We start from the raw sequence: 27,752 nt of genomic DNA, 5'->3' as shown, positions 1-27,752 counted from the left end.
AGTCTTCAATGAAGACAGTCAGCTCACTCTGGTCAAAGATAGTAACGACAGTGAGCGTGAAGGTTGCTTCTAGACAACCTGCTTTCTTTTCGCAAACACAAAAGTAATACCCTGCTGGCTGAAACCATAAGCTATTTGACCTGGTTTGCACAGTTTTCCATAGTTTGCAAATTTTTGATCAGACCTTTAATGAGGCAGTTGTTATTGCTGGGGTGGTGTTTGTCTTTTGTTCATGACTTCTTTACCTGTTTGGGCTTCGCTGCTGAGCTTCAAGGTCAGAGCTGGTGGCCTTTTTTCGGTAGAGGGAACCTTCGTTGTGGGCAGTGTGTGAAGGCGGCTGGGGTGTTGTTGGGGCTCCAGTTGCCGGGGCTGAGCGGGATCGTCGAGTCTCCTCAGGCTCTTTTGGACGGGGCCTTCTCCTTGGTTTGGGACGGTCTCGGGCACGAGGACGTCCATCAAAACGGGTTACGGGTGCTGAGAGGCTGCTAGGAGGTCGATAAGGCTCTCCTCGTGCCTGAAAAACCCGATAACAAAAGAGAGAATATTGCATCTATACATAATTTAAACTAAAGTGACACCACAATACTGTGGTGTGCAGTATGTAAACTCACATGTGCTGCCTCTCTCTCCTGGACCTGCTCTACAATCTCTGCCATGGTATTTCTCTTCTCCCTGGATGGACAGCAAACATGAGTCACCCACACAGCAAACACAATCGTTACGTAACCTCCAAATGATAACGATCATGCTGGACTGTGCTGACTGGGCAAACTGTAAAGAAACCACTCATTCACATACCCTGAGCGCTTGTCAGAGCCCTCCTTAGCAGAGCCCTCCAGGTCACTCGAGTCCTGCCTCTGCAGCCTCTGCTTGCCGCTCCCCTCCTGTTCACTAGACGACTGCCTCTCCAGGCGCCTCCGGTAACGCTCTTGCCGCACAATCAGCGGCAGCTCATTCAGCCTCGCTTGAATTTCCTGTTCGCTGGAGGTCTGTCTGCCCAGCTTGTACTCCCTTTCTCTCCTCAGATGGTCCATCTGAGGGTCAGAGCGGCTGCCACGGGGATCTCTCTGGAGGCGGCCGTGGAGGAGCTCCAGCCCTGACTCTGGCCCCATCATGTCTGCCATCGGGATGTCGCCAAACTGTTCACGCTGCACTCTGCTGGCTTCGAGAAGAGGGTTTACAGCCTTGTGGATGTGGTTGATTCTAGGCTGCATGAAGTCAGCTTTCAGGTGCTGCCATGCATATGCCATTTTAGGGTCCATGATGCCACCACTCTGTGCCAGATATCCAGAGCTGCCCAGGCTTCCACTGCTGTAATGATTTTGTGCCAGATAGCCTGAGCTACCCAATCCGCCAGCGCTCTGATAATTCTGTGCCAGGTATCCAGAACTCCCCATATTAGACTGCTGTGCCAAAAACCCAGAACTTCCCATATTGGGCTGTTGTGCCAAATACCCAGAGCTCCCCATGTTGGACGGTTGTGCCAAATATCCTGAACTCCCTAAATTTGGCTGCTGTCCCAAATATCCGGAAGTCCCGATGTTTTGCGGTTGCGCCAGATATCCAGAACTGCCCATATTCTGCTGAGACAGAAAGCCTGGGCTTCCCATACCTCCACTGCCTGGCTGCTGAGCTAGGTTACCTGAACTTCCTAACCTGCCACTCCCCAGATGATTCTGCATCCCACCCATGCTCCCAGTAGTTAGTCCAAAGTACCCAGAGCTTTCTGCGCTACAAGCAGTTTGATGGTTCAAACCGAGATAGGTGGAGGTGTCTACTCCACCACTCTGAGAGGTCAGTGCTGAGAAACCAGAGTCACTCCCACCTCCGGCTGCCGGGTGGTTCATCCCAAGGTAAGAAGTACCCATCAACTTCCCGCTGCCCTGATCCAGTCCGTGGTAGCCTGATCCATTTATAACTGGACTATAGCCGGCCAGTGCTGAAGACAGTCTCTGGCTTGCAGAGGTGGCACCCAGATCCAAACTGGGCTGCAAGGGCTTCGGTTCAATTTGGGCCTGTACCGTCTGCCTTAGGAAAGAAGAGGTAGCACTGGTTGAGGGAACACTGGGAGTCAGGCAAGATAATGGGAACATCCTTCGGCTGGAGAGTGGGGTCCTTTTCTCCTCCTCTTTTTTCTTCTCAGCCTAGAGAGAGAGTTAGCTACATAACTAATAGCACCATATAAACTTGATTAACGCCACATTTTATGCGATGGTTCCAAAAGATGCAGGTAAAGCTAGTGATTTGTTCATTTCAAACATATGCCAGACAAAACACTAAGCAATGTAGCGCGGAAGGCAGATTGGGTGCAGTGGGATTAGGGTACACCACATGCACTTAATGTCACGAGCCAGATTAAAGCCTGTGATGATGCAAACTCATGGTATGCGCCCATGCCTGCTAAGCAAACACAACACGTAGTCACTTTAAAAAAAAAACTGTGACTCCGGCAAACTGATTCATTATTTATCTACAGTCAAGCTTACAGCAGAAAGCTGGCGCAGGGAGCTGAAGCGTTCTTTCCAGGTTACAGCAGCCTTGCGGAAGGCCTCGTGGCGAAGGATGAGCTGCTCAACCTCATCAGTTTGGGCTTGGGCTACTCCTCCCTCTTGATGCCTGGTAGTGATCAGCGGCTCCTTGGCCTTTAGCCAGGCTTCTGCTTTTACTGTCTCCTGAGCAAACTGGAATTTTTCTTGCTCTGGAAGTGACAGAAGACCAGCCACACTATTACCAACTCACTACATGCTTAATGCATACTCAGTAGAATCTGTTATTTACATGTTTGTGTATGTATTATGAGGGAATTTTATCATTTATGTTACAGCTTGGATTTCAGTCTTTTTGGTTAAATTGTGTTGAGAGTGAATCTGCAATGTCAGCTCAACCAGAAAAGAACAGTAAGATTCATACATGATTCATGATATATTAAATGCACATAGTGGCATGAAAGGGAAAAACATTTATAGTTTAGGCCCATTTAACATTTAACAGAGTGTTTTGTTAAGTATTCATCTATTAAGTATTCTATTTACTCACTGCGCTGCAGCCGTTCCTGGTGTTTGTCCCATTTTTCAACAAGATCCTTCTGCTTAGTCAGAAGACTGTCCAACTTCTCTTTTATCTGCGGCGACAGGCAGGTTGGTTTCATTACTACATAAAGTAATTGTATGATTTTTATGTATTCTTATATTAACAGTGTGAATATTATTTGTCAGACCTCCTCTGAAGCAGGGTTGCCAGCAGCAATCAGGATCTTGCCGAGATCTGCACACTGCTGTATGGTCTTGCTGCGTCCATCTATTTTGGCTTTCAGCTCCTGGTGTTGTCTCATCATTCCCTCCAGAGCTGTCAGATCTCTGAGGAACACAGATCATTTTTTTCTGGTTACATTAACCCCCTCACAAAATATTTTAAAAAAGGAATCCTGACAGTTCTACTTCTTAAACAGTTGTTTAACAGCCATATTAGTCTCCTTATTTAGCAGTATTAGCGATGTGATTGTATTGGCAGCAATAGTTTGCAAATCTGTCAAAGAGCAAAAGATTGCCAAAGGGCCTCATGTACCAGCCATGTATATGAATGATTCACACACAAATCAGTGATTGACCAATATTATGTCAGCATATTATAACAATATATATAATACAAACAAATTCAGAAAAACCTCTGATCCGGACGGAGGGACACAATACTGTCAGGCTTTATCACACCAGCCTTCATTTATTACCTGGACGAGTGTGAAAACATTCTTACCCTGCCCCAGACATTCTCTATGGATTGAGTGAAAACATTTGGGTGTCAAAGTTAATATTAAAAAAACTAGCAGACTGCATGAAGAAGAAGAAGAAGAAGAAGAAGAAGAAGAAAAGGAATAATAAGAAGAAGAACACAATCTTATAGCCAGACATGAAAAAAAGAAAATTTTCAAGGGCTTGTGCCAAAAGATGGCACTGCAAGTGATGAGAAAAAAGGATGGTGGGGATCAAAAGTTGAGGAAGGCTCAATTTTTGTAGAGGCATAAAAATGTTAGCTGCATCAAAACACACTACATGTGCATATGTTTCGCCATCTTTGTGGCTCCCATAGTGCTGTATGTTCATGCATATGCTGATATGTGGACATCTGCTGAAAGATTTCAGGCCAAATATGAAAATACTGCAAGTTGGACGGTGGTACTGGTTGGGAACATGACAAATAAAGGCAGTGATTAGAGTGTCAACCTGAGAAGCCCCCAACAAAAAACAAAAACAAACGGTGTAGCAGGTGTCATATGAAATTAGGTCAAAGCGGCACAGAAGACAATATTAACATTTTGTCTTCATTGACCATATAAGACCACAGAAACCTGCAGGTAAAAATGCACTCTCTAAAGCTCTAATTCATCTTTTCCAAACTGTAATAAAGGAGAGCCATACCTTAACAAGCATATGCTACCTTACCTTGGCTCATCCCATCCTATCTGGCCCATGATTCCTTCCATCCACATTAGGTTTTCACGCACCACTGAGAAGAACTGGACCTTATCAGTTACTGAAGTCACTTGGACACGACTGGCCTCACAAGAGCTCAGCAGCTCCTTCCATGCATCCATCACTTCTTGTTCCTTGACCATAATAGCCTCAGCCTTCTCACCAGCATAGATGGTCCTCAGCTGGGCAGCATTCTCCTGCAGCTGCCTCACCTGCATAAAGACATGCGTCACTCTGTTTAATTAATAAAAGATTAGCCTTAGTTTTTAGTCAAAGTTTGCTTTGTCTATGACGTATAATCTATTTTGTGACAAACACAAGTTTGGTGAGTATATCACTTGCCTGTGCAACTAGAAGTTGAAGGGCATGCTCAAAAGAGTGCATGAGTCTCTGCAGGGTGGCTGGATTGGTAATGTTGGCTTGGCACGCCCTCACTTCTGGCAGCTGCTTCATCTTCCCTGCGATCTGAGCCAAGACCTACAACACAGGACAACGCTGTCATCATGAGTGCTTTAAAAATAGAAGCTGCAACTCACGCCCAGACAGTCTACCTGTAATGTTGAGGAAGAACAGGGCACACCTGAGTCACTGTCTGATATCGGATGTGACCATACCTCCTTGCAGTCGGTGAAAAACTTGTGCAGCTGGTGCGATGCTGCCAGCATTTGTCTGCGGGTCTCCATCAGCTCCAGCAGGTCAGCCCACGACTCGTTCAGTCCGTCTTTCCACTCAGCAATAGTGGCCGCGTCTGAGTGGCCACAGTCTATCATCTCGTTCACCATTTTGTTCACTTGCTCCATGCGCTGCTGGCCAATGCTGTTGGTTTCTGATGCAAACTTGGTGAACCTCTCCTGAAGGACCTGAAACGCAAATAAACAACGCAACGCTACAGAGACTCACACAAACATGAATCATTCTTTATTCTCATAAATGTAATGTAATTTAACACAGTGGATGATTTCCACCCTGCAAATACAGAATGCTTTCTCCTGTCCTGACAAATAAGTTCCTCGTCAAAAATGTCTCCAATGAACGTAAAAGGAAAGTCAGATGTATCCTATCAATGCAAAAGATGTTTGTTAAATAAATCTGTTGAGTGACTGAGCAGCTGATTAAAACTGGACCAAATTGCACCACTTCCAGTGAATCCTTGCAGGCCATGGTGCCCCCCTGCAGTTCACCCCATTTAAAACAACTTTTCTCTGATCAGCTGTCCCAGACAGAAAGAACACATGAAAAACAGGTGGGTGGTGCTGTTGTGCTCATTAATTTTCCAATCTCAAAAAAAAAAGTTACACGGTGTAAAGTTTTCACCACAAGATGTCAGTATATTGCAGATTGAAGTCCACTGAGTTTGCTTTCTTACCCCTCCCAATTCAAGCACATGATCCTAGCTATGGCCATGGCTGTTGGTGGAACAAACATGTTGCAGTCAGCCAAGAGAGATCAAAGTTGAAACACAATATACGTCTGTCTCCTTTATGGTATACACTATATAAGTATTCACCCACCCATCCAAATCATTGAATTCTGGTGTTCCAATAACTGTCATGGCCACAGGTGTATAAGATTAAGCAACCAGGCATGCAGCATGCTTCTACAAACATTTGAGAAAGAATGGTGTGGCACTGTATTAGGATGCCACCTGTGCAGTCGTGAAATTTCCTTGCCACGGTTCACAGTTTGGGCTCAGAATTGACTGAGACTAGAACACCTCATGTGTTCCTGTTGTTTGACTAGATGCTAAAACCTTGTAGATATACTGACCGTGACATCCTCGAGGTCCTGGCCTAGCTCAGTGGAACTGGCTACTGCTTCACGCTCAGTGATCCACTTCTCTAACTCCTCTACTTCCTTGTTGAGCTGGTACAGCCAGTACTGCTGTTCCAGCTTCATCTTTCTGTGTTCCACCATGTCCTTCAGAGACACATAGAGGCGGTCTATGTGGGACTGCTGCTTGGTGATCTGCTCACTGTTGAAAGTTAAGACAAAACAAAAGAATACAATTACAATTTCAAAACAATTTTCCGTTAAACTTTAGTACTTAGAATGTGCAAAACAAATTTAGGATAATCTGCAGGGATTATGGCACACCTGTCTGGGTGTCCTAGTTCTAGTAGATGTTGGCATTGCTGAGATAACATGCCTACGGTCTCTGCATATGTCTCCACGGTTTGCTCCAGAGCCAGGTGGGTCTTCAGAAGTTGTAGCGTGCTCGCCTCATCCTGAAAAATAAAACACCATGATCACTTTGATGATAACCTATGGCTGTAAAGAGCAGTGTGAATATTACAGGGGTACATACTGTGCCTTTTTCTTCGCTGGCCAGGTTGAGCTTCTGTCCTGACAGCCAGGATTCCACTTTAGCTGCTTCGCTGTAGTACTGCTGAGCCTGTAGCGCAGCTTCCAGCAACACAGACCTCCTCTCCGTCTCCAGCTGCAGCACCTCCCACAGCTGGCGTACATGTCCCGCCCCCTCACGTACAAATTCCACCTCAGGAGTTCTCAGTGAAGCAATGATTGCTGCCCGATCAAGAACCTCCTCAATACGAGCCCGCCGCCCTGTCAGCTCCCTCTGGATTGCCTACAGAACCGATGAGAAAGTTCTCAGTCTTATCAGAATGTGGATTACATTTCAGCTGACCATGGCCAAAAGTCATCCCTGACTTACCTGGTTCTTTTTGATATACTGCTGTACGCTCTGGAGGTTGTTTCCATAATCCTTACAAGTAGCTAAAGGAAGCCTCTCCTGAATCCACAGCTGCCAAACAACCACAGTGGGGTTATTAAATATTTCAGAAGGCATGTTTACGATCAAACGTAGACCAAACACGGAAGCGATGGCAAAGACATGATATATTTACTTTGCAAATTTTGAATATGAAAAAGCAATTATGTGTGATGATATTGTAACAACCATACTGGCACATTTTATAAGCAGTGTTTAAATTTAAGACAAAATATATGAAACAAGAAGAGGAGGGACTCACTATCTCATCTTCCAGGTCCTGGGCGACTTGATGCATCTCTTTGGAAGCCAGCAGGATGCGGCGTCGCTCCTTCAGGGGCTCGATGAGGCGGACTATACGGGTCTCCACTTCGCCTGACTGCTCGCCGACCTCCTTGTCACCTGCCATCAGCCCTCGCTGGGGTAGGCAGAGCCCCTGCAAGCTTCCAAGCTCTCCCACATCCTTGTAAAAGTCCCCTATCTGAGACTCCATAGCCTTCACCGGATAGAAAGGAAAGGTCATGTTACAACCATATGAAGGATGGACAAACACAGCACGTCAGCTGTTTCCCTAACAGAACATTTCAGGGTTATATAACAGGTGCATTTTTGAATGCCTCTGAACCCCATGTTTGAGAGCAGGCCACTACAAGGGCCGCTGTGGGCTATTTATTGAAAATTTTCAACTATACAGAAAAATGTTGCAATTTAAGCCAAACTATACAAGAAGGCTCCACACTTCAGTGGAAATATGCACCTACATCCAAGGTGGTGTTAACCAATAATAATTAATTACAGCTTTCTTGATATGTTAAACACATTTGGTTGAATTTTATGTTGCGCTGGTTTAAGAGACAAGTTCAGACCAAGAGGAGGGCCTTGGGACTTGCCTGAAATTTCTGGAGCTGTTCATTGAAGGTTGGCAGGTGGTGTGCCTGTTCCAGCTGGGGGGGCTGCTGCTCCAGGTGGGAGAGCTGATTGTCGAGGTCTGAGTAGCTCTTCACTGCTGGCTCGGGTTTGTTATTTTCAAAGAGCTGGCGGGCCTTGGCCTTGGTCGTGGTCTCCAGGTCAGACCAGCACTCCCTAATCTCCTCCAGCTTCTGCTGCACCACTGAACGGAGCTCAGGTTTCTCCTGGATCAGCTCCTGACCTTCCTGCAGAAAGAAAGTGCAAGTGTTAGGGTAGGTTTTTAGAGAATGGTGCATAGTCGTGAAGTTTTATTAAAATTACATTATGTGTGGCACTGTCACTTCCTGGCCAAGTGATTTTGTTGCTTCTCGCTCTTGCACTCCTTTAATGTCAGGTTTTGCTTCAATGGAAGGCTCCTACAGATCGCCTTGCTTGCTACTAGAAATCTATAAGTTGCACGATGCTGCAAACAACTGTCAATTCAATTCAGTTCAATTTTATTTATACGTCACCAAATCACCAAATTCATCAGACTTGACATGTATCGTAAATCAACTTTCCTTTTGAAAGCATTTTTTTCATGAACCTTTTATTGATTCATTTCACCAAATGAATATTTAGAATTGAATAAACACACTAAGCCACAAACCTATAGATCCTTTTCCCAAGTCTGTATGCATTCTTGTATTTCAGGAAGGAGCTGGGAGAACAACAGATAGAAAGTGAGTGGCTAAATTTGGTTTTGTCCCCAAAATAGCTCAGCACGACAGAGCTCCACGCCAAGGCTGCAGCCCCCCGCTTGCAGAGAGGCAGGTGTACGGAGCAAAGTTTGGCCTTGGGCTGACCTAAAAATGGTATATGGCAAGTCTGATAAACCCCCGTTCCGCCCTTCGCTCATACTCCTCTTCTCTCCCCTAAATATTTGAGCTCTGTTCATGACATGATGTGGATGAGGAGATTTGATGAGATCAAAGCTTGTGGTGCTTCCCTTTGTGTCAGTTCTTCCCTAGAATAGATAATTACCAGTCTCCAACTACAGTGAGACTTAGGGGAGTAGGAGGCGTTTTCCTTCTATGACAAGGTACTCCTTCGTGATTTGAAGCACCAGAAAATGCTGCACTTTTTAAGGAAACGTCCTGTTCTGGCTTGCTCTGGATGATGCATTGCTTATTTACTTCCGTCCTATTATCACATCAGCCATGTGTATGGTGGGGTGCATCTTCTAAATCCTGCTTCTCTCATTTATCTTTCACAGAGTTGAACCTATATCCTATGGCTTTCATAATGCAGTGCTGCATTCCTTCTTTTGGCACAGTCTGCTAAACTGCTGCTAGCGCTCACTCGCTCACATCCCTCGCTCTCCCTCTCATAATGCAGAGCCAGCAGAAAGCAGGTCTTTCTCACTCTCTTTTCTCTTGGCTTTACTGACACACAGAGTGAGGCAGAAGGAGAAGAAATCAGAGAGGGGGTGGACAAAGGAGATGAGAAAAGGCAGACTAAAGGAAGAAGGGAATCGAGAAGAGAAAGAATCAAAGGTTTATGGTGCATACAGCCCAGGCACAGTCAGATCCAAAGGGTATCTGTGAAGGGAATTTTTGGAGGCCATCGTAGCTGACATAGTACCATATTTTAATGGCTACCACAAATAAATCACGCCATTATGGCAGCATTGTGTTGCCAAATTCTGCAGGCTTCCATTTAAAGCTGATGCAGCATAATTCAAAAGTGGGTGGGATTAAAGAGCTTGTTTCATTCCACTTGCAAAAACAACAGTGTATTCACACCACACAGATCGATGCACTGTAGGTGTGAATACACTCTTCTGCTCTGCAACTTGGACTATTATCTGCTGAACACCTGCCGCTAATGAATCTTTAAAAAATTACTTATTGTACAATTGTGGTTAAAAAGTGCATGAATTTTGGCCAGTTTACCCACTGTAGAGTCCACATGTCATGTTCAGACCAGTAAAACAGATTATGTAAGACTAGAAGAAACATATGCGAGAACAAAAACAAAGATTTGTTATTCTGTTCAACAGTCACCTCAAGGTAGACCCTACAAGCGCTTAAATTCAGTGAATTCCAGCGCTTAATTTGAGATTACATTATTAACTGTTAATAGTGTGGCAAATCATCACTATTCAATTCAATTCAGTTTTATTTCTATAGCACCAAATCACAACAACAGTTGCCTCAAATCACTTTATATTGTAAGGCAGACCCTACAATAACACATACAGAGAGAAAAGCAACAATCATATGACCCCCTATGAGCAAGCACTTTGGCAACAGTGGGAAGGAAAAACTCCATTTTAACAGGAAGGAACCTCCGACAGAACCAGGCTCAGGGAGGGGCGGGGTAAATGCCCCTTAAGTAGTTTTATTCAGTCTTATATAAGCATATGGGACATGTATTAAGAAATTATATATGCTGAGCCTTTAATGTGGTACAAGATGGCAGTGTGACTTCCTCTAATGTATGGTTTGGAGATGGTGGCACTGACTAAAAGACTGGAGGTGGCAGAGTGGAAGATGTTAAGATTTTCACTGCGAGTGACCAGGATGGACAAGGTTAGAAATGAATACATCACACTGATGGCTCAGTGGCTTTTGAGATAAACTTTGAGAGGCAAGGCTGAGATGGGCTTTAATGTGATTTTCACTTTCCACTGTTGCCATTTGTAAAATTGAATTTGACGCCCTTGACCTCTAAAATAGGTAAACAATTAGAAAAAAGGTCAAGACTTGGATGATTACTTAGTTAAAGGGGCTAGTGGAGTTTCCATATGGAGAAATCTGGCTAGAGAATACAATATGAAGAATGATTGAGTTAATCTGAATATTTGTGTTAGCACAAATACACAGAAAAATGTGCAATAATTTGTCCAAATATTGGGCAAAGAAGATCATGTCTTCCTTTGGAAAGCAATCTGCTGTGCATGTATAGAACATGTGTATCCATACAAACTAAAAAGGTGTATAATAAGAATAAGTGAGCTCTGTATCCGTAAAAGAGTTAGAGTTGCTAACACAAAGCAGTTTGATGGATGTACTAAAAGAACACGTTACTGGCTCAGGTTGACCCTAAAGCCAGAATTGTCTTTGCCATATATGTGATTTCTTTTAATCTAGCAAGATCACCATAGTAACTTGTGCTGAACACACAACCTCGTCTGGAGCTGGTTATGTTCAGGATTTTTGCTGTTTTCTGTCGGTTCATATGCTTCATACCTGAGGAGGAAGAAAGCCATGCGGCAATTTTACAACATGGAAACTGTATGTTTTCTTAATGTACAACTCTAATCTGCTTCCTGTAGTGTAGCTAACTAGTCTATTAGTAGGTTACTTGTGACAAAGAACATAAATAATATTAGTTTCACCTTAATCTGGCAACAGACAGGAAAATGCCACAGAGGAATGGACTGAATGTCCTAAATGTCTAAATATGTTTCAAGTTTCAGATCTGTAAAGGACTGGTGAACAGCAGTCACAAGTCATAAAATAAATATATTAACTCAATAATTCAGAAGATTAATGGTTCTTTTGCAACATCACTAACTGATGTAATTGCAGGCACAAAACTCTTATCGCCTTTTGCCATTTTATTTTTTACGTTCTTTATTCAACTTTCTCATCGATTTCTCTAACGATTTCACTCAGTGCAGCAGACAACATTCAATCTGTCCATTCTGTGCAAAGCATGAGTGAAATGACATGTCAAATGCCCACTTACTGTATATGTGACAGTGCGCAAATCCTGAGGCAGCCAGCCTGGTTTAAAAGCATGGCTTTGAGCCACTTTTACGTTTTGTGAATCAGGTAAAGCAAAGAAAGCTTGGCCATGTTGACCAGGTGGAAAACAGGGAGATAAACAAGGGGAAGACATGCAGAAAAGGGCCACGCGTTAAACCCGAACCCAGGCCGCTGCACTCCATTTGTGTGGCAGATGGTCCCCAGCTCACCCACAGGGCCAAACCGGCTCCCTGCATGTGCAAGCCTTTGACTTGGATCAAATGAACCAGTGTAGTACAGATATAAAAGTGTAAAGAGCCTGTAGGGTTGACACAAGATTATACATGCCTCTCAAATCTATTTTACAAATAGCGAGCAAACAGAACAGAAGCCAGAAAATGAATTAGTGCCTATTGGTAGGCTTTTTATCACATAAAATAACCAATCAATACAGTGAGTTTGATGAGCTTTCATTAGCTTATGCTTAAAACACAACCTCATCTGGAAAATCCCTGATGTTCCATTCAGAGTTTCAATTTAAAATAATCTATAAGTACCACATTTGCACCTACTTTTATCCTGGAAATATGTTCTAAGAAAAATAAATATTCTTTCCTGAGAGAGTATATTTAATACATTCATCGAGGTGTATGTTGGTAATACCACTGAATAATACCATGCGGTGCAAACTCTGTAAGCCAAGAGTGTTTTACTTTGGTTGAAATGCAACTGATAAAAGAAAGTTTTAAACCAGCTTCCTGGTTTAAACCGCCTGTTTGACTCGGTGTGTCTTCTGCATGGAGTTTGTAAGTTCTCCCTTTTGCCTGCACAGGTTCTCTCCAAGTAGTCTGGCTCCTCATGCAGTTCAGACAAGCTTTTGAAGGTAACTGATGATTCTTAATTGGTTTACACTGGGTCTTTAGATTTAGCAGATTGTGAGTGTGTGTCTGTCTGAAATATACACTGGTGACCTGTCAAGGCTCATTTAGGCTCAGTCAGAATCAGAATACTTTAAGAATAATATTAATACTTTAATAATCCCTAAGGAAGCCCCCATGTAGCCCAAAAAAAACAATATGTAAATGGATGGATTTTAGGAGGCTGTTTATTAGTAAGAATATTCAGTCAGTAACCAAAAATGTATGCTATTCCAAATCTTCTCCATTATGCCATGTAACAGTGTTATTCTCAATGGACTTAGTAGTTTTTGATAATTATCTGTAGCACGTTTATAGTTTGTAGAGCCCTAAAACAGCAGAACTGAGTGCACAATGAGTAGTAAAATAAATAGATTAAGTTAGCAGAGTCTGAAGCCTAGCTTAACAAGGAATATTGATAACCACCAATGTGATCCCAGTCATCTCTGACTGGGTTTTTTAGGTTTTTGTTGAGTCAGCTACAGAAACAAGAAGCATGGCTATGTTGAACCTGTCAAACTGAAATGTGATTAAAAAAATGAATGAATTCATTAAAAAGTGACATAATGCTAAGATAGCAGTAAATCTGAAGTTGTGTTAAGGCTAATGAAGACTATACTAAAGTAAATACTAGCATGTAACAGTGCTGGGAAGCATATCATTTTTTCAAATATCATTGAGCAAACAGAAGACAGAATGTGACAGTTCACGACATCAACACACAAACATCTGTGAAAAATGAAAATCGAATATTTGCATATTTACAAAAGTATAAGGCCAAACAGGATGTTGGGTGATCCTAGCTTGCCAAAAAAACATTACAAGCTGGAAGGGACTCTGTTGCTACATTCAAGAACAGTAAAAACAGATGGAGGATGACAAAAATAACTTGTGACCAATAGAGGACATGTGTTTGTTGTTTTGTTTTGTCTTTTTCTTTTTTAAATTGCACCTTAACTTAATTTCTAGACTTGTTGCTTCTGTGCTAGGCTGTCACTGTGGGAGGGCCTCATATAACTATCTCACAGAGCTAGATAACCAAAACTGTCAAAGATACCATGTTACTCAGTGGTAACAGGTGTTTTTAGCAGTGACAGAAACATTTTGGCCACACAGTTTCTACTGAAAAGCACAATAGGCACCCAGTTAAAAATTTAAATTGTAGTAAATGGTAAATGGCCTGTATTTATATAGCGCTTTTACTAGTCCCTAAGGACCCCAAAGCGTTTTACATATCCAGTCATCCACCCATTCACGCACACATTCACACACTGGTGATGGCAAGCTACATTGTAGCCACAGCCACCCTGGGGCGCACTGACAGAGGCGAAATTGTAGTACAGCATGAGACCTACTTGACGGCCCAGCTGTCAGTAAACAGTCTTGACATTTGGTTATTGAACACTGTGCTATTAAATAAATCCGTATGAAATATTGTTTAACTCTTGATTTGGATAAAATGTTTCTTGGTCTGCAGCCGTCCTTCAGGGCAATCAAGGCAAGCAGTATTTACTTGTCAAATCTAAAATTAGAGATTATTTAAAAAGAAAGTATTGCAGTCTCTCCTTTCTCCTCAGGCAGTGCTTTCATAAAACTTCTGTCCTGTTTAGATCCATTCTTTACATTACTGCCATCTCATGGCTGCAGTTGGAAAGCTCGGCACTTGGCTTGTGTTGTGCTCATAGGAAACTGCGGCTGTCTCTGTTTCACCGGCATGTTAGTCTCCTTAACAGTGACATGAGCTGGGTAAGATGAGCTCTTTTCTGGTGGTTTGCGGATGCACTTTGGATAAACCTCTAGTCTTTCATGGTAAACTGATGGGAGATCATCATGAGTTGGAAGCTGCCACTGGCTCTGTTTCCACTGCTCTGAAATCAGCTATGACCAGCACTTTTTTGCTGAAACAGAACTAGCATTAGCAAGTAAACAAGCTTCTGTTACTTAGCATAGTAACAGATGAGTTTCTTCTTGCTAACCACTTTGACCAACACGCGTAAAGACTGAGATTAGCAATTCCTTTAAAAAGTGTGCGTGTTAGTCCCCATGGGGAAATAGTTCCTCTGCATTTAACCCATTCAGTACATTAGCTAAGACACTTCTGACGATAATGAAGAGGGGAAGGCATCTGGTCTAAAAACGGGCAAGGTAATCAGTGCAGGCACAGCAGCACTTTCAGATTAACATCTATGAGAAATCACTTGACTGAATGTAAAGCAGTTAACCAGCTGTTTTGCCAACACTCCACCTTCATTTTTAATCCACCTGTAGATATTGACAGTAAACCATGTCACAAACTGCTCGAGCTTGTTAATTAGCAGATTTTCTTTTAATATATCTTAATGCACTTTTATTTTTAAATCATCTGCTTCTGAGCTAATTAACAACTTTTTTAGAGATATATGGTCCAACCACAAAAACGATTTACAGGATATGGTGAATGGTAAATGGCCTGCATTTGTATAGCGCTTTACTCAGTCCCTAAGGACCCCAAAGCGCTTCACACTACATTCAGTCATCCACCCATTCACACACACATTCACACACTGGCAATGGCAAGCTACATTGTAGCCACAGCTGCCCTGGGGCGCACCTACAGAGGCAAGGCTGCCGGACACTGGCGCCACCGGTACGCCCTCTGACCACCACCAGTACGCATATGTTGATATGCTGATGATGATTACGAATATAACATAGTTAAAAAATATCAAATTAATTAATAGTTAAAATGTGCAGCAGTATTCCATTTAACACTGATGGGGAGCATTTTTCTGCAGAATAATTATTTTACTTTTGATATTTTATGCACAGTTTTCCAATAACACAGTTTTATGTGTACGGAGGTGCAGTGTTGGGAAGGCTACTTTTAAAATGTATTCCACCACAGATTACAGATTACATGCCCCAAAATGTATTTTGTAACATATTCGGTTACGTTACTCAATGAGAGTAACGTATTCTGAATACTTTGGATTACTTAATATATCATCATGCTTTTTACAACTACATGAATGTCCTATTGCTGTGTGATTTATTACTATTACTGAAGGTTACTCTCCATACCAACACCAACTAGATGTTTAAATCTTAATATACAGTGGGGCAAAAAAGTATTTAGTCAGCCACCGATTGTGCAAGTTCCCCCACCTAAAATGATGACAGAGGTCAGTAATTTGCACCAGAGGTACACTTCAACTGTGAGAGACAGAATGTGAAAAAAAAATCCATGAATTCACATGGTAGGATTTGTAAAGAATTTATTCGTAAATCAGGGTGGAAAATAAGTATTTGGTCAATAACAAAAATACAACTCAATACTTTGTAACATAACCTTTGTTGGCAATAACAGAGGTCAAACGTTTACTATAGGTCTTTACCAGGTTTGCACACACAGTAGCTGGTATTTTGGCCCATTCCTCCATGCAGATCTTCTCGAGAGCAGTGATGTTTTGGGGCTGTCGCCGAGCAACACGGACTTTCAACTCCCGCCACAGATTTTCTATGGGGTTGAGGTCTGGAGACTGGCTAGGCCACTCCAGGACTTTCAAATGCTTCTTACGGAGCCACTCCTTTGTTGCCCGGGCGGTGTGTTTTGGATCATTGTCATGTTGGAAGACCCAGCCTCGTTTCATCTTCAAAGTTCTCACTGATGGAAGGAGGTTTTGGCTCAAAATCTCACGATACATGGCCCCATTCATTCTGTCCTTAACACGGATCAGTCGTCCTGTCCCCTTGGCAGAAAAACAGCCCCATAGCATGATGTTTCCACCCCCATGCTTCACAGTAGGTATGGTGTTCTTGGGATGCAACTCAGTATTCTTCTTCCTCCAAACACGACGAGTTGAGTTTATACCAAAAAGTTCTACTTTGGTTTCATCTGACCACATGACATTCTCCCAATCCTCTGCTGTATCATCCATGTGCTCTCTGGCAAACTTCAGACGGGCCTGGACATGCACTGGCTTCAGCAGCGGAACACGTCTGGCACTGCGGGATTTGATTCCCTGCCGTTGTAGTGTGTTACTGATGGTGACCTTTGTTACTTTGGTCCCAGCTCTCTGCAGGTCATTCACCAGGTCCCCCCGTGTGGTTCTGGGATCTTTGCTCACCATTCTCATGATCATTTTGACCCCACGGGATGAGATCTTGCGTGGAGCCCCAGATGGAGGGAGATTATCAGTGGTCTTGTATGTCTTCCATTTTCTGATGATTGCTCCCACAGTTGATTTTTTCACACCAAGCTGCTTGCCTATTGTAGATTCACTCTTCCCAGTCTGGTGCAGGTCTACAATACTTTTCCTGGTGTCCTTCGAAAGCTCTTTGGTCTTGGCCATGGCGGAGTTTGGAGTCTGACTGTTTGAGGCTGTGGACAGGTGTCTTTTATACAGATGATGAGTTCAAACAGGTGCCATTCATACAGGTAACGAGTGGGGGACAGAAAAGCGTCTTACAGAAGACGTTACAGGTCTGTGAGAGCCAGAGATTTTCCTTGTTTGAGGTGACCAAATACTTATTTTCCACCCTAATTTACGAATAAATTCTTTACAAATCCTACCATGTGAATTCATGGATTTTTTTTTCACATTCTGTCTCTCACAGTTGAAGTGTACCTCTGGTGCAAATTACTGACTTCTGTCATCATTTTAAGTGGGGGAACTTGCACAATCGGTGGCTGACTAAATACTTTTTTGCCCCACTGTAAATGAGTAACAGTAGGGTGGACATTAGGTAAGGCTGCACTTTTTGCAGTGATCTCATATAGAAAACTACTCCGTGCAAATATAAAACAGGTCCGCGGCTCCGAACCGTAGTAAAGGGACCTCTGGCTAATACGTCGGGTTTTGTGTCGTAACCGAAAACGAGCTTTACTTTGTTGTCTGTGTCAACTTTGCTAGCAAGAGACAGAGAGAGGTGTTGAAAGGCTGCTGCAACGGAACTTATTGTTTCGGAGGAAAACACGAACACAGCCAACAGTCGAGTCTTAACGACTTACTTCAGCTGGGCTCGTCAGGCTCTCTTTTTGGCTGCAGTGGTTATTATTATATTTACATGCTTCCAGCTCCCAACTCGTATTTTTCAACTCTCCTTTTTTTTTTTGCACATAACGGGTATAGGGCTATGCCTGTAACACTCTGCTCATATTGCCTTCATATTAAATTGTTTTTTGAATAATAATTTTAAAGGTGACATGGGCCACGAGATTGAAACACAGACATTCGAGCCTCTTATTATTATTAGTGTTTTGTTTGGGTTTCCACCAGTGTGTAATTACCAATAATAGAGAGGGCACAGCCTAACATGTGAAACAGGAAAAGAATGTAATCTAATACAGTTACTCATATTTTGTCTTTTAAATACGTAATGCCAGTACATGTATTCCGTTACTCCCCGACACTGCTGAGGTGTTGTCATGATCTTTTATTGCTTCTTTTCCTAAATAGATTGTTTGAAAAATTCAAGTTCAAGTTCAAATTTTATTCGCCACATGCAGTGGCAGGTTACCCTGCAGTGGAATGAACCCGCCCCCGACCTAACACACACAACATAGAGCACATGACCAGCAACAGGGTTGGGTAGGGGATAAGGAGTAATCCCAGGCAACACAGCAGCCATCCTGCCACTGCGCCGACTCTCCAGCGCGGGCCCAGACCTGCCTCGTGCTCCCAGGAGGCAACAAGCATCGAAGGCAATTCTTCCACCCATTGTCGCTGTCAGCCAATAGGGTACAATTTTTAATAAAATACTAGATATTTATTTGTCTAGATAAGTAATAACACTTTACAATTCTTCAGCGAGGAAGGACTGCAGAAAGGCAGGCAGCACAAATGGTATGCTTGAATCTGATCCAACTTAAATTGTTGTGGAAGATGTTTTTGTCTGTTTGGGAGCTGGTGCAAGTTGTCTCTGCTTGCCATTCTGTAAAGTCACATGCCACTGCCACAATGATATATCAGCACCACTACTTTATATGTTAAGTAAGTAACAAAATAAGATAACAATATCTATGCTAAGGTTAAAAAGCCAACTCTTCATGAAATTATTCCAAATTTATTTATATAACCCCGGAATTAATTAATGGATGGTCCAAACAAAAAACAGTATTTCCCATGATCTCCACAAAACTCCTGTTGAACCTGCTCTTTAAATTATGATTTTTGTTGTTGAGTATTGACAATGTCAAGCAAAGTACTTAAATGTTCTCATTATCAACAACTTTGACTCAAAATGAGCATTAAACTGATCCTACACTGAAAAAAAGGGATTGGCCATCTCTTGGATTTATGTAAGCATCTTGAGTGTATTTAACACAATTGCCTCATGCGTTCAAGTTAAGTGTAACTATATAGTGTAGAAACTACATGATATGCAGAGAGGGTAGATTAAATTGTCCATATCATGTTCAAGTGAAGTAAGTCAATAATATAGCAATGTTAAATCTCACGACACCGCACAGGATTTCAGTCTCACGCGCTTTGGATCGTGGTTTGAGGAAGGCGCCTCTTGGGTGGCTGTTACATTAAAAAAGTCTACCTTGTAAATTGAACACAAAAATTTCATGTTTCTGTCTTGAATGTAATTAAATCATGTAGGATCTGTATGAAATTCAACAACTTAATTTGTTCTTGTTGAGATAACATGATATAATCTAGTAAGAAATTCACAAGATCGCAAGAGATTTCAAACTGCAGGAAAATCACTGGAGTTATAAGAGGCAGACAACTACACACACACACCACGTGTATGCTATTGCTATTTATTGTGGTTTAACCTGTCAAGGACAAAAAGGCACAGAAAATTCTGCATCAAGCCTTGAAATCATAGCTTTCCTGCTTTTTTTTTTTAAAGCAGCAGGTGGCATGGTGGTTAGCGCTGTTGCCTCACAGGAAGAAGGGCCTGGGTTCAAATCCACAATCTGGCTAGTTTGCATTGGTTTCTCTCTGGGTGTTCTGGTTTCCTCCCACAGTTAAAAGTCATGCAGTCGTTAGAATTAGGGTTAGGTTAATTGGATTCTAAATTACCTGTGAATATAAGTGCAAATGGTTGTTTGTCTCTATGTGATAGACTGGTAAGCTGTCCAGGGTGTACTCTGCCTCTTACCCTATCACTTCTGGGTTATGCCCCAGCCCCTCCTGCAACCTAGATAAAGATAGAAGGATGATAGTTGTTCAATAGATCCATTCATGTTAACCAGACTCTAAACTTTGTTGAACATTATGTAATATGAAGACAACATGTAGTATTTGAGTGACCAAGTAGTACTGGGTTAAAAGTTATTGAATAGTGTTGAGATAAAATGTCAAAATTACGAAGGATTAAAATATTCCAAGAGCTCACCTTACTTCATCTAAACATGTTTCAGTCGCGTTTTATCAACACAAAATGCACAGGTTTATTGAATATGAATAAGTTGTGTTGATTTAACTCAGTTGTTTAAGTTTCTGCCAAAGCAAAACAGTTGTGTGCAACCAATGTCCACTATTGAATTAAATAAATCCAACATGGATTTTTTTCAGTGTACCAATGAATGATGAATAGTAGCTTATACCCCTGTTACAGTCAGAAACCTTACTGTCCACACAGTGGGAAACAGTCTTTCATCATGTATCATTAAAAATCTGTAATCTGTCACTGAATCCAGTTCCCAACAGGTGCACAATACCTGAAAATAGTAGCCACAGGCAGGATAAGGACACTATTGGTTCTTCTGACTTGCCGTACTAATAAAAACAGCATTGTGTCTGAGCACGCCATGTTGGATTAAACAATCCAAGGAGCTTGAATGTAAAGAAGGCACATGAAATTGATCCATCATGTATGTTAAGATGTCTGAAGCAGTTTTGTCCAAGTGTTTTTTCCCCTGTTAGATCTCAATTGTTAAAAAAGGGGAGCTGCTGGAAATACTTGTATATTATCAATGTCCACTGTCTGTGAATATGACATATAAACAAATCTATGTTCATCTCAACTCACTGCAAAAATATACTGGGTACCAACCTTGAGCAAAACACAGATAACCAATTTGTTAGGTATCCATTTTTAGTTACCTAATTTGTGTCCGTTCAGTGATCTATGTTCTCCAGCTTGTTACTTCCACAGTGTTTGTTTACAATCCACTGACCCCTGAGCCCACAGCAAGACAAAGCACAAGGTCAGCTAGTATTCCACCCACTGTAAGAGAGAAACACCCACAGTTCCTCCACATATATGAGCCGACATGGATCTTTGTGGCTCTGCTGATTAAGTAATGTGAGAGAACAGAGGTAAGGCCTGATACAGGAACCCTTCCAAAAGGACGCAGAGTTCTCCGGTCCCAGCACAGCAACATCTTTTTTCTGTGTCTCTCAGGTAATGACAGAGATAGCATTGGGGTAGATTAAGAGGTAGATTAAACTGTCACTGTCGGGAACACAGGAAATCAAGGCAGTTAGCACATGTTAGACAGTTTTTATGGAGTAGCCATCTTCTGCGCTCTGTGTCAGTCCTTTCAGTTTTTCTGCTGTTTGGCACGAAAGGTTAAAAACAAATGCACTGATTTGGAAGAATAGCAGTATCCTATTTCATTCTGTTTTCATTTTAGAGGTAAAAGTGGATTCACATTACAGGCACAACCAAGCAACAATCTACAAGGCTAATAAACTGCAGTTCTTCAAATAACCACTTGAAGCCAACTCCAAAGATGAGTCAACCCCCTTTGAGTCTTATGTTAAAAACACTCAACTTAACAGCAAAAATAAGCTCAACGGTACAAAAAACCAGTCTTATTAAAGATACAAGTAAGAAGACCAAATGTTCGTGAATGCCTCTCGTCCAAATATGGCCCCTTGTTGGCTCCAACAGAAACAAGATGGCAACAGCCAAAATGCTAAAATTAAGACTTCAAAAAGGGACATTGTATACCAGTGCTTGTGCCTTAATAATTATATCCATCCTTATATAAACTCAGTTGGCAGAACATCAAGTGTATTCCTTCATTCTAATGTAACAGTTTTCTATCCCAGTGGTGGACGAAATATATAATTTAACTGCAATGTAAGCTGATCACAAATGGTTCAAGATTTTACTGTATGTTTTAACTGTCTCACTTTATGTTCTACCTCCAGCTTGTGTAAAGCAGCTCATGAAAGCATAAATAAAATGAACAAAAACATTGCAGTGGCAGGTCCTGAGACATGTCCAGCCTAATCCTTTAACTGCCTCAGTGCTGTTTTTAAAACAATATTTGTATTCTAGTTACTGCAGTACCAGAACACATATATTGTGTTATAATTGTATCATTTATCAGTGTAGCTGCCAAATGACATTACACTAATAAATAACACATTTGAATACATAAAGATTGATTAAAAGACTTATCTTAGTTATCAAAACTATGTGTACTAGATATCACCAAATATGACAAATATTGTTATTAAAGGAGACATTAAATTTTAACAGGTTTACAAAGTTTTCTGCACAAATACAACAAATACAAATAATTGTTGTGTGTGTACCTATGGATTACACCTACAGGTGCTGCTCTGCCATAGAAACTCTCGGCACACAGTTTTTGTGTTGATGTTAACGCCAGCACCAATTTGGGGCTCTGAGTCAGCAAAGAGTTGGCAACTTCATGGTCTGCTGCTCTGTGGCTGAGTTATTAAATGTGGTTCCTAATTTCCTTCTCTCACCGCAACCGCTCGCGGCAGATGGCCCCGCCCCTCCCCGAGCCTGGTTCAGCCGGAGGTTTCTTCCTGTTAAAAGAGAGTTTTTCCTTCCCACTGTCGCCAAAGTGCTTCCAGCTGTGGAAATGGGACTGAAAACACCTGAATTCAAAGATTGAGATGTGTGGCAGAAAGGTGTTTGCAGTTCAGAAGCTGGAACCATTCACTACTAGCTAGAGACACTGAGTTAAACCCACTAAGTCAAGATTGAATGTACAGTTTTGGCAGAACAATATACAAACCAAAAAGGTAAATATGAAGGTCAAAACAGATTTGACAGAGCAAAAGGTCCAACACAGGGTTTCTATGGGGAGATCTCAGTTAAGCTGTAGCTGCCAACGTCTGTCTTGTAATCTGTTAACCAAATTTCTTTCTAATAAAGAGATACCACAACGACTCCTAAGTTGTATCTATTTGACAACATTAGGTCGTTTGAGTTGTGTTGTGACATTAATTGAGTCTTTTTGTAGAAATACATTTTTACAGTAGTTCACTGCTCAACTGGTAAGATCAGAAAAAATAGTGTCCTGCACTTCTACACCACAGTACATAACCCTAATGAGAACACAAGTGAGTGTGGCTGCTTGGATTCTCCAACTATCCCTGGTCCACAGCATCAACAACATCTCCAAAAAGCCTGATTACTAGAAATGTAAGTCCTACTATGTTTTTGTTAGTTTGCATCGTTATTGAACTACGCTAAGGTGTCTGTCTCAGTCTGAGGGTCTAGACTATAGCACAATGAACCTTAAAATGCATTTCACACATGGACAACCAAGATGGCTAATGAGGATTTCCTCATTATACCATTGTAAGATTTGTCTGCAAGGGTTGTGCTTACAATTGGTTACACTGTCACCCTATGAATATCTAATAATTCAATATATCCTACAAAAAAGCTCTAATAATTTAAAAGCAATTAATTTCTTTATGCATTCAATAAAAATGAATGACTTAAACATACTGAAAGGTAAATGTCTGAATTTCTCTTATTTATTTATTTCTACTGCAGATGAATATATTCACATAATCTGATAGAAGCAACTCATCTGCTGTGGACATCAAATAGTCAAAAACATTGCTGCCAGAACACCCATTACACAATAAGAGACAAAGTAATGATGGTTTTTGTATGATAGGAAATGAGAAATCCGCTCATTAACCTTCCTTTTTTTCAGAATATGGAAAAAATAGTGATTAAAGTACTTAAAATGGAGCCCTTAGAAGACTGCAGTAGTTTCTGGATGACATTTTGCTAATGTTCATATGATGCTTGAGGGACAAACTACTGCCTGATTCAACCAGTTCACAGTGTTTGTGGATGGTCATCAATCTGAATGCATTAAATGACATCACTACACATGCACAGTGCATATGGAGTCAGAGTCAATAAAATAATTTAAGTATCAAACAGTGTTATACTGTACTCAAGACAAAAACTGTATCCAAAATATGTGCAAAACTGCAATTTATTCAAACTTTTTTCGTATTTACTACTAACATTTAAAATGTCACATATAATGTACCGGTGATTTAAACCAGCAGATTTCAATGCAGGCCTAGAGCACATCTAAGCTGAAAAACATTGTGTATGGATGGGATGTTGCTCTGTCAGGATTTCAGGAAAGCAAAGCATTATGGGAAAGCAGAACAAAAAAAATGATGTGAACTGACCCTATATCACTTGTGTCACATAAAATTAGTACATACAAGCAAGTTACAGTGTCTGCACTTTCTGCATGTGTGTCCATAACTGCTGCACATGTTTAAATGTCCTCTGTATGAATCACTGTAACCTCCATAACTGAGCAGGCTGGTCAAATGTCTGCATCAAGAGGCAAAAGAACCACAGGGATCACACCACCTGTGAATCTGAAAACAGCACAGCTACTGTAGCAATGTAACCTTGACACTGTAATTCAGGATGTCCCCAAGCTGAGTGATGACATGTCACCCACTTTCACCTATTCGATTTTACTGCCACCACACCCACCATCAACACCGTTTCTTTGTCACGTGCTCTCTTTGGCTCACGTGCTCTGCCTCTTTGACCTCCCCATCCCTCCCCCACTTTTCCACAAACAGCCCTCGATCACCTCCACTCACCTGTTCTATCTTGGCCAGCCATTCTTTATTGCGGGCCAGTTCTGCCATAAAGGCCTGGTGCTTCAGCCACTTCCTGTGTAGCTTTTGAGCTTCATCCCGCGCTGTGTCTCGGGCCATAAGCATCTTCTCTTCCACCCGCTGTCCCAATCACTGAACTAGAGGAGACAAAAATAGCCACTATCAGGAGCCCAATGCTCGAGCCAGCCCTTCTTCCCCCCTTTTCCACAGGACGTCCTGCCTACCTCCTCTACGCAAGAGCCACCCGCTCTGCTCTGCAGGGGCCTAGGTACCTGTGCTGTCACCACCCACCCCAGCCCCCACCAGGCACACTTTTCTGGGAAAAAAAAATCAAGATAAGCACCTCAGCAGCAATGGTAGCAATGGAAACACTCAAGCCCTTCCTTCGGGTTGCCCCTGGGTCCTCATGCCCTACCAATTCATGGTGTTGCGGTCCTGATGCTGCAGTGCCTGCTAGCCAGTCTCAGAGATGGCAAAAACAACCGGCTAAAAAGAAGAAATGCGCCAATTACAACACTGGTAAAGAATGACACGCACATCCAAGATTCCTCGCAGGTCGTGTGTTATCGTCTAGCTCCAAATGTCAGTTACAATCCAACCATCAGTGATGTGTGTGTAGCATAGCAGAATCCTTCAGCCGGGGCAAAACCTGACCATCCACCACTCGCCAGTCCCGGTCAATCTGTAGTCCTGTCTAATGATGCTGTAGACACAAGGAGGAGGAAGAGTTGGAGTGGGAGGAGCAGGGTGAATGGGATGCAGAGGCAGTGCAGAGGAGGCCGGATAACATAAGGTGTCCGCTCTTGAAATGCATCGTTCCTACCGCTGCAAGACGCACATGCAGGCTGGTGTGAGATAGTCCACTATTTTCTCTCCTCACTTCTCCTTCCTCAAGTCCCTGAACAGCTCAGCCGTGGTTGGTGCATGCTGCTGCAGTCCTTGCCTCTCAGCTACGCTTCTGTGTGTGTGTGTGCGTGAATGAGTGTGTGTGTGTGTGTGAGTGTCTGTGCAATCACAATCAGCACTGCAGTGCCGGAGCAGAGAGAGAGAGAGAGAGAGAGAGAGCCAGAATGAGAGAGAGGGAGGAGGAGAGGGAGGAGGAAAGGGAGACAGTGAGAGGAAATGGAGAAAGAGGGAGCGCCAGAGCAAAAAAAAAAAAGCATGGGAGAGCGAGTCAAAAGAGGAAAAAGATGATGTTAGTGGGGGGGAGAGGTGAAACAGAAAGAAGAGAGAGCCTGCGTCATCCCTCTGTGTCACCAGGGACATTTCTCTGCACTAGAAATGACTGCACTCGGAGTGGGAGCAGGGTTTGGGAAGGAGGGGGGAGGTGTCGTTTTAAAACAGCTGAATGAGAGGAAAGGAAGACGCATGCACACATGGTCCACGGTGCAGCTGACTGATTCCCATCACTGTTCATTTACTATCTGCAAGAGCACCTACATGCAAAACTTCCCCTGCAAATATGTCATTTAAATGCAAAGGGTTCACTCTTAAGTTAATATCACAGCCCCAGCTCTGAATTATAGATAGCTACATGCTATCACAATTACAGTTCATCTTTGCTGCAGCATTAGATTTCTTTTTAATGTTATTTAAAGATAACATTTTTGTCCGACCGAATCACCATGGCATTCAGTGGCATTTAAAGTTTCATGAGTGGAGGCTGAACTGGAGCACTGCCCCGATCTACCAAGTTCTGTGGTTCTGCTGGCATTTTGTTTTTGTGTTTAGTTCAATGGATTGTCTTCATTTTCTTGAACCAACTGACCGGGAATATTTCATAACTAATGAATACTACAACACAGTACATGAGGACAAGAACCAACGAACCAATGAAGCCAACTTCATCATATTTCAGCAGACCACACAAAAAGTACTTTACTTGTGAAACTTGCATTTACAAACCTTACTGTTGTTAAGATTTGCAGCATTATAAAACATGAATAATTTAGACTATTGTTCTAAGTGTACTAACAGCTGGTGATGTAGTGAATTTGAATTCAAGAATTTAAAACTAACCCATTTTGGATTAGGTCGCATGTCTTTGATATCAAATATCAAAGAGACAACGCTGACATAATGATTATGAAAAAGTCTGCATGAAAAAAATTGATACAGCATAGTATCGCAGTATTTTGCATGGCAATATGACTGCAATCGAATTGTTGAAGGTTTGCAAATAACTACAGTCTAATTTATAAATCCAGACAGATTGGCAACAATCAACAGTCTGAATGAGGTTTTGTCAATGAGCACTAGTCGTAGAACTTAACCTAACTGACTGCTAGCTGGTAATAATTAAATGTGAACTTCTGTCTATGCAGACAGCAACATTTAAGCAACATTTGGTGATTTATCACAGCTAATTGCTGTATTATCTGAAACACATTGCATGTAATTGCCAACTTGACCCCATTTAATTGCAGACAGATATCAGACTGATAGCAGACTGACTCCTGGCAACATATATGGCAGGTTTTAGTAGCAGTGTTGATATGCTTGACAATCTCATTTTGCTGCAAAATAAATTTGCCATTAAAAAAGCTGATAAATCACAATATACAGTATGTTATTACAATACTCTGAATATCACAAAATTGTTTAAAAATCCCATCCTCTAACAGGAACAATAGGCAGTTTTGTATCTTTAAAAAAACAGTTTAAGGAAGGAGCACGATCTGATATCCCTGTGTTGGTGTTCCGACACCATTGTAACATTGTTGGTGCAACTGACCAGTTACATTGACTGAGCATTCAGTTAGCATTAGCCAAGAAGTAAGAACTAATGTTATTGCAAACGATCACAAGCAAACCAATATGAGTAACCTAAGTTTGTCATGGTCCTTCAGTCCTTCTTGGCTTGTTTGTTTGTCTCTGTGTTCGAGAGCGGGACTCATCATGGGTTCTTGCCTCTGGCCGAACACATCTGCGCTAACCAACCACCTGGTCCTCATGATTAGGGACCGGGTCCCTACTCTTTCAATTAAATTGAATTGTTTGCCATTTTTGCACACAATTCCCCTATCGATTCCAGTAGCCTCGAATGACGTCACCACGTTGCATAGCGTCATTTACCTGGCAGGAAACATGGTGCCTAAGCGGCACAAACGCTCAAAAGTTTGGTTATAATTTACGAGAACGGATGACAACAGTGCAACTTGCAATACTTGCAA

At 42.1% G+C, this 27,752-nt stretch overlaps 1 protein-coding gene across 2 annotated transcripts in view; it reads right to left on the bottom strand.

Annotated features, from left to right (window-relative positions):
• Positions 1–26,027, bottom strand: part of sptbn4a (spectrin, beta, non-erythrocytic 4a) — a 33,435-nt gene extending 7,408 nt beyond the window's left edge. Inside the window, exons 1-17 of one of the 2 annotated variants that reach the window (XM_026182273.2) lie at positions 24,923–26,027; positions 24,562–24,716; positions 8,088–8,351; positions 7,460–7,693; positions 7,141–7,230; positions 6,775–7,053; positions 6,564–6,694; positions 6,237–6,441; positions 5,084–5,329; positions 4,812–4,946; positions 4,440–4,681; positions 3,218–3,356; positions 3,037–3,121; positions 2,487–2,698; positions 799–2,144; positions 612–672; positions 246–514 (exon numbers count right to left, since the gene is read on the bottom strand). In XM_026182273.2, the coding sequence (XP_026038058.1) occupies positions 246–514; positions 612–672; positions 799–2,144; positions 2,487–2,698; positions 3,037–3,121; positions 3,218–3,356; positions 4,440–4,681; positions 4,812–4,946; positions 5,084–5,329; positions 6,237–6,441; positions 6,564–6,694; positions 6,775–7,053; positions 7,141–7,230; positions 7,460–7,693; positions 8,088–8,351; positions 24,562–24,684 (4,061 nt within the window). In that variant the 5' untranslated portion in view covers positions 24,685–24,716; positions 24,923–26,027. Of the gene's footprint in view, positions 1–245; positions 515–611; positions 673–798; positions 2,145–2,486; positions 2,699–3,036; positions 3,122–3,217; positions 3,357–4,439; positions 4,682–4,811; positions 4,947–5,083; positions 5,330–6,236; positions 6,442–6,563; positions 6,695–6,774; positions 7,054–7,140; positions 7,231–7,459; positions 7,694–8,087; positions 8,352–24,561 lie in introns of both variants that reach the window. The other variant, XM_026182269.2, reaches the window with a different exon arrangement.
• Positions 26,028–27,752: the final 1,725 nt, after the last annotated feature.

This window comes from Astatotilapia calliptera, chromosome 10, assembly GCF_964374335.1.
Source record: "Astatotilapia calliptera chromosome 10, fAstCal68.1, whole genome shotgun sequence".
Lineage (NCBI taxonomy): Eukaryota > Metazoa > Chordata > Actinopteri > Cichliformes > Cichlidae > Astatotilapia > Astatotilapia calliptera.
The sequence above is the reverse complement of the archived record's forward strand: the minus strand, read 5'-3'. Positions and strand labels throughout refer to the sequence as shown.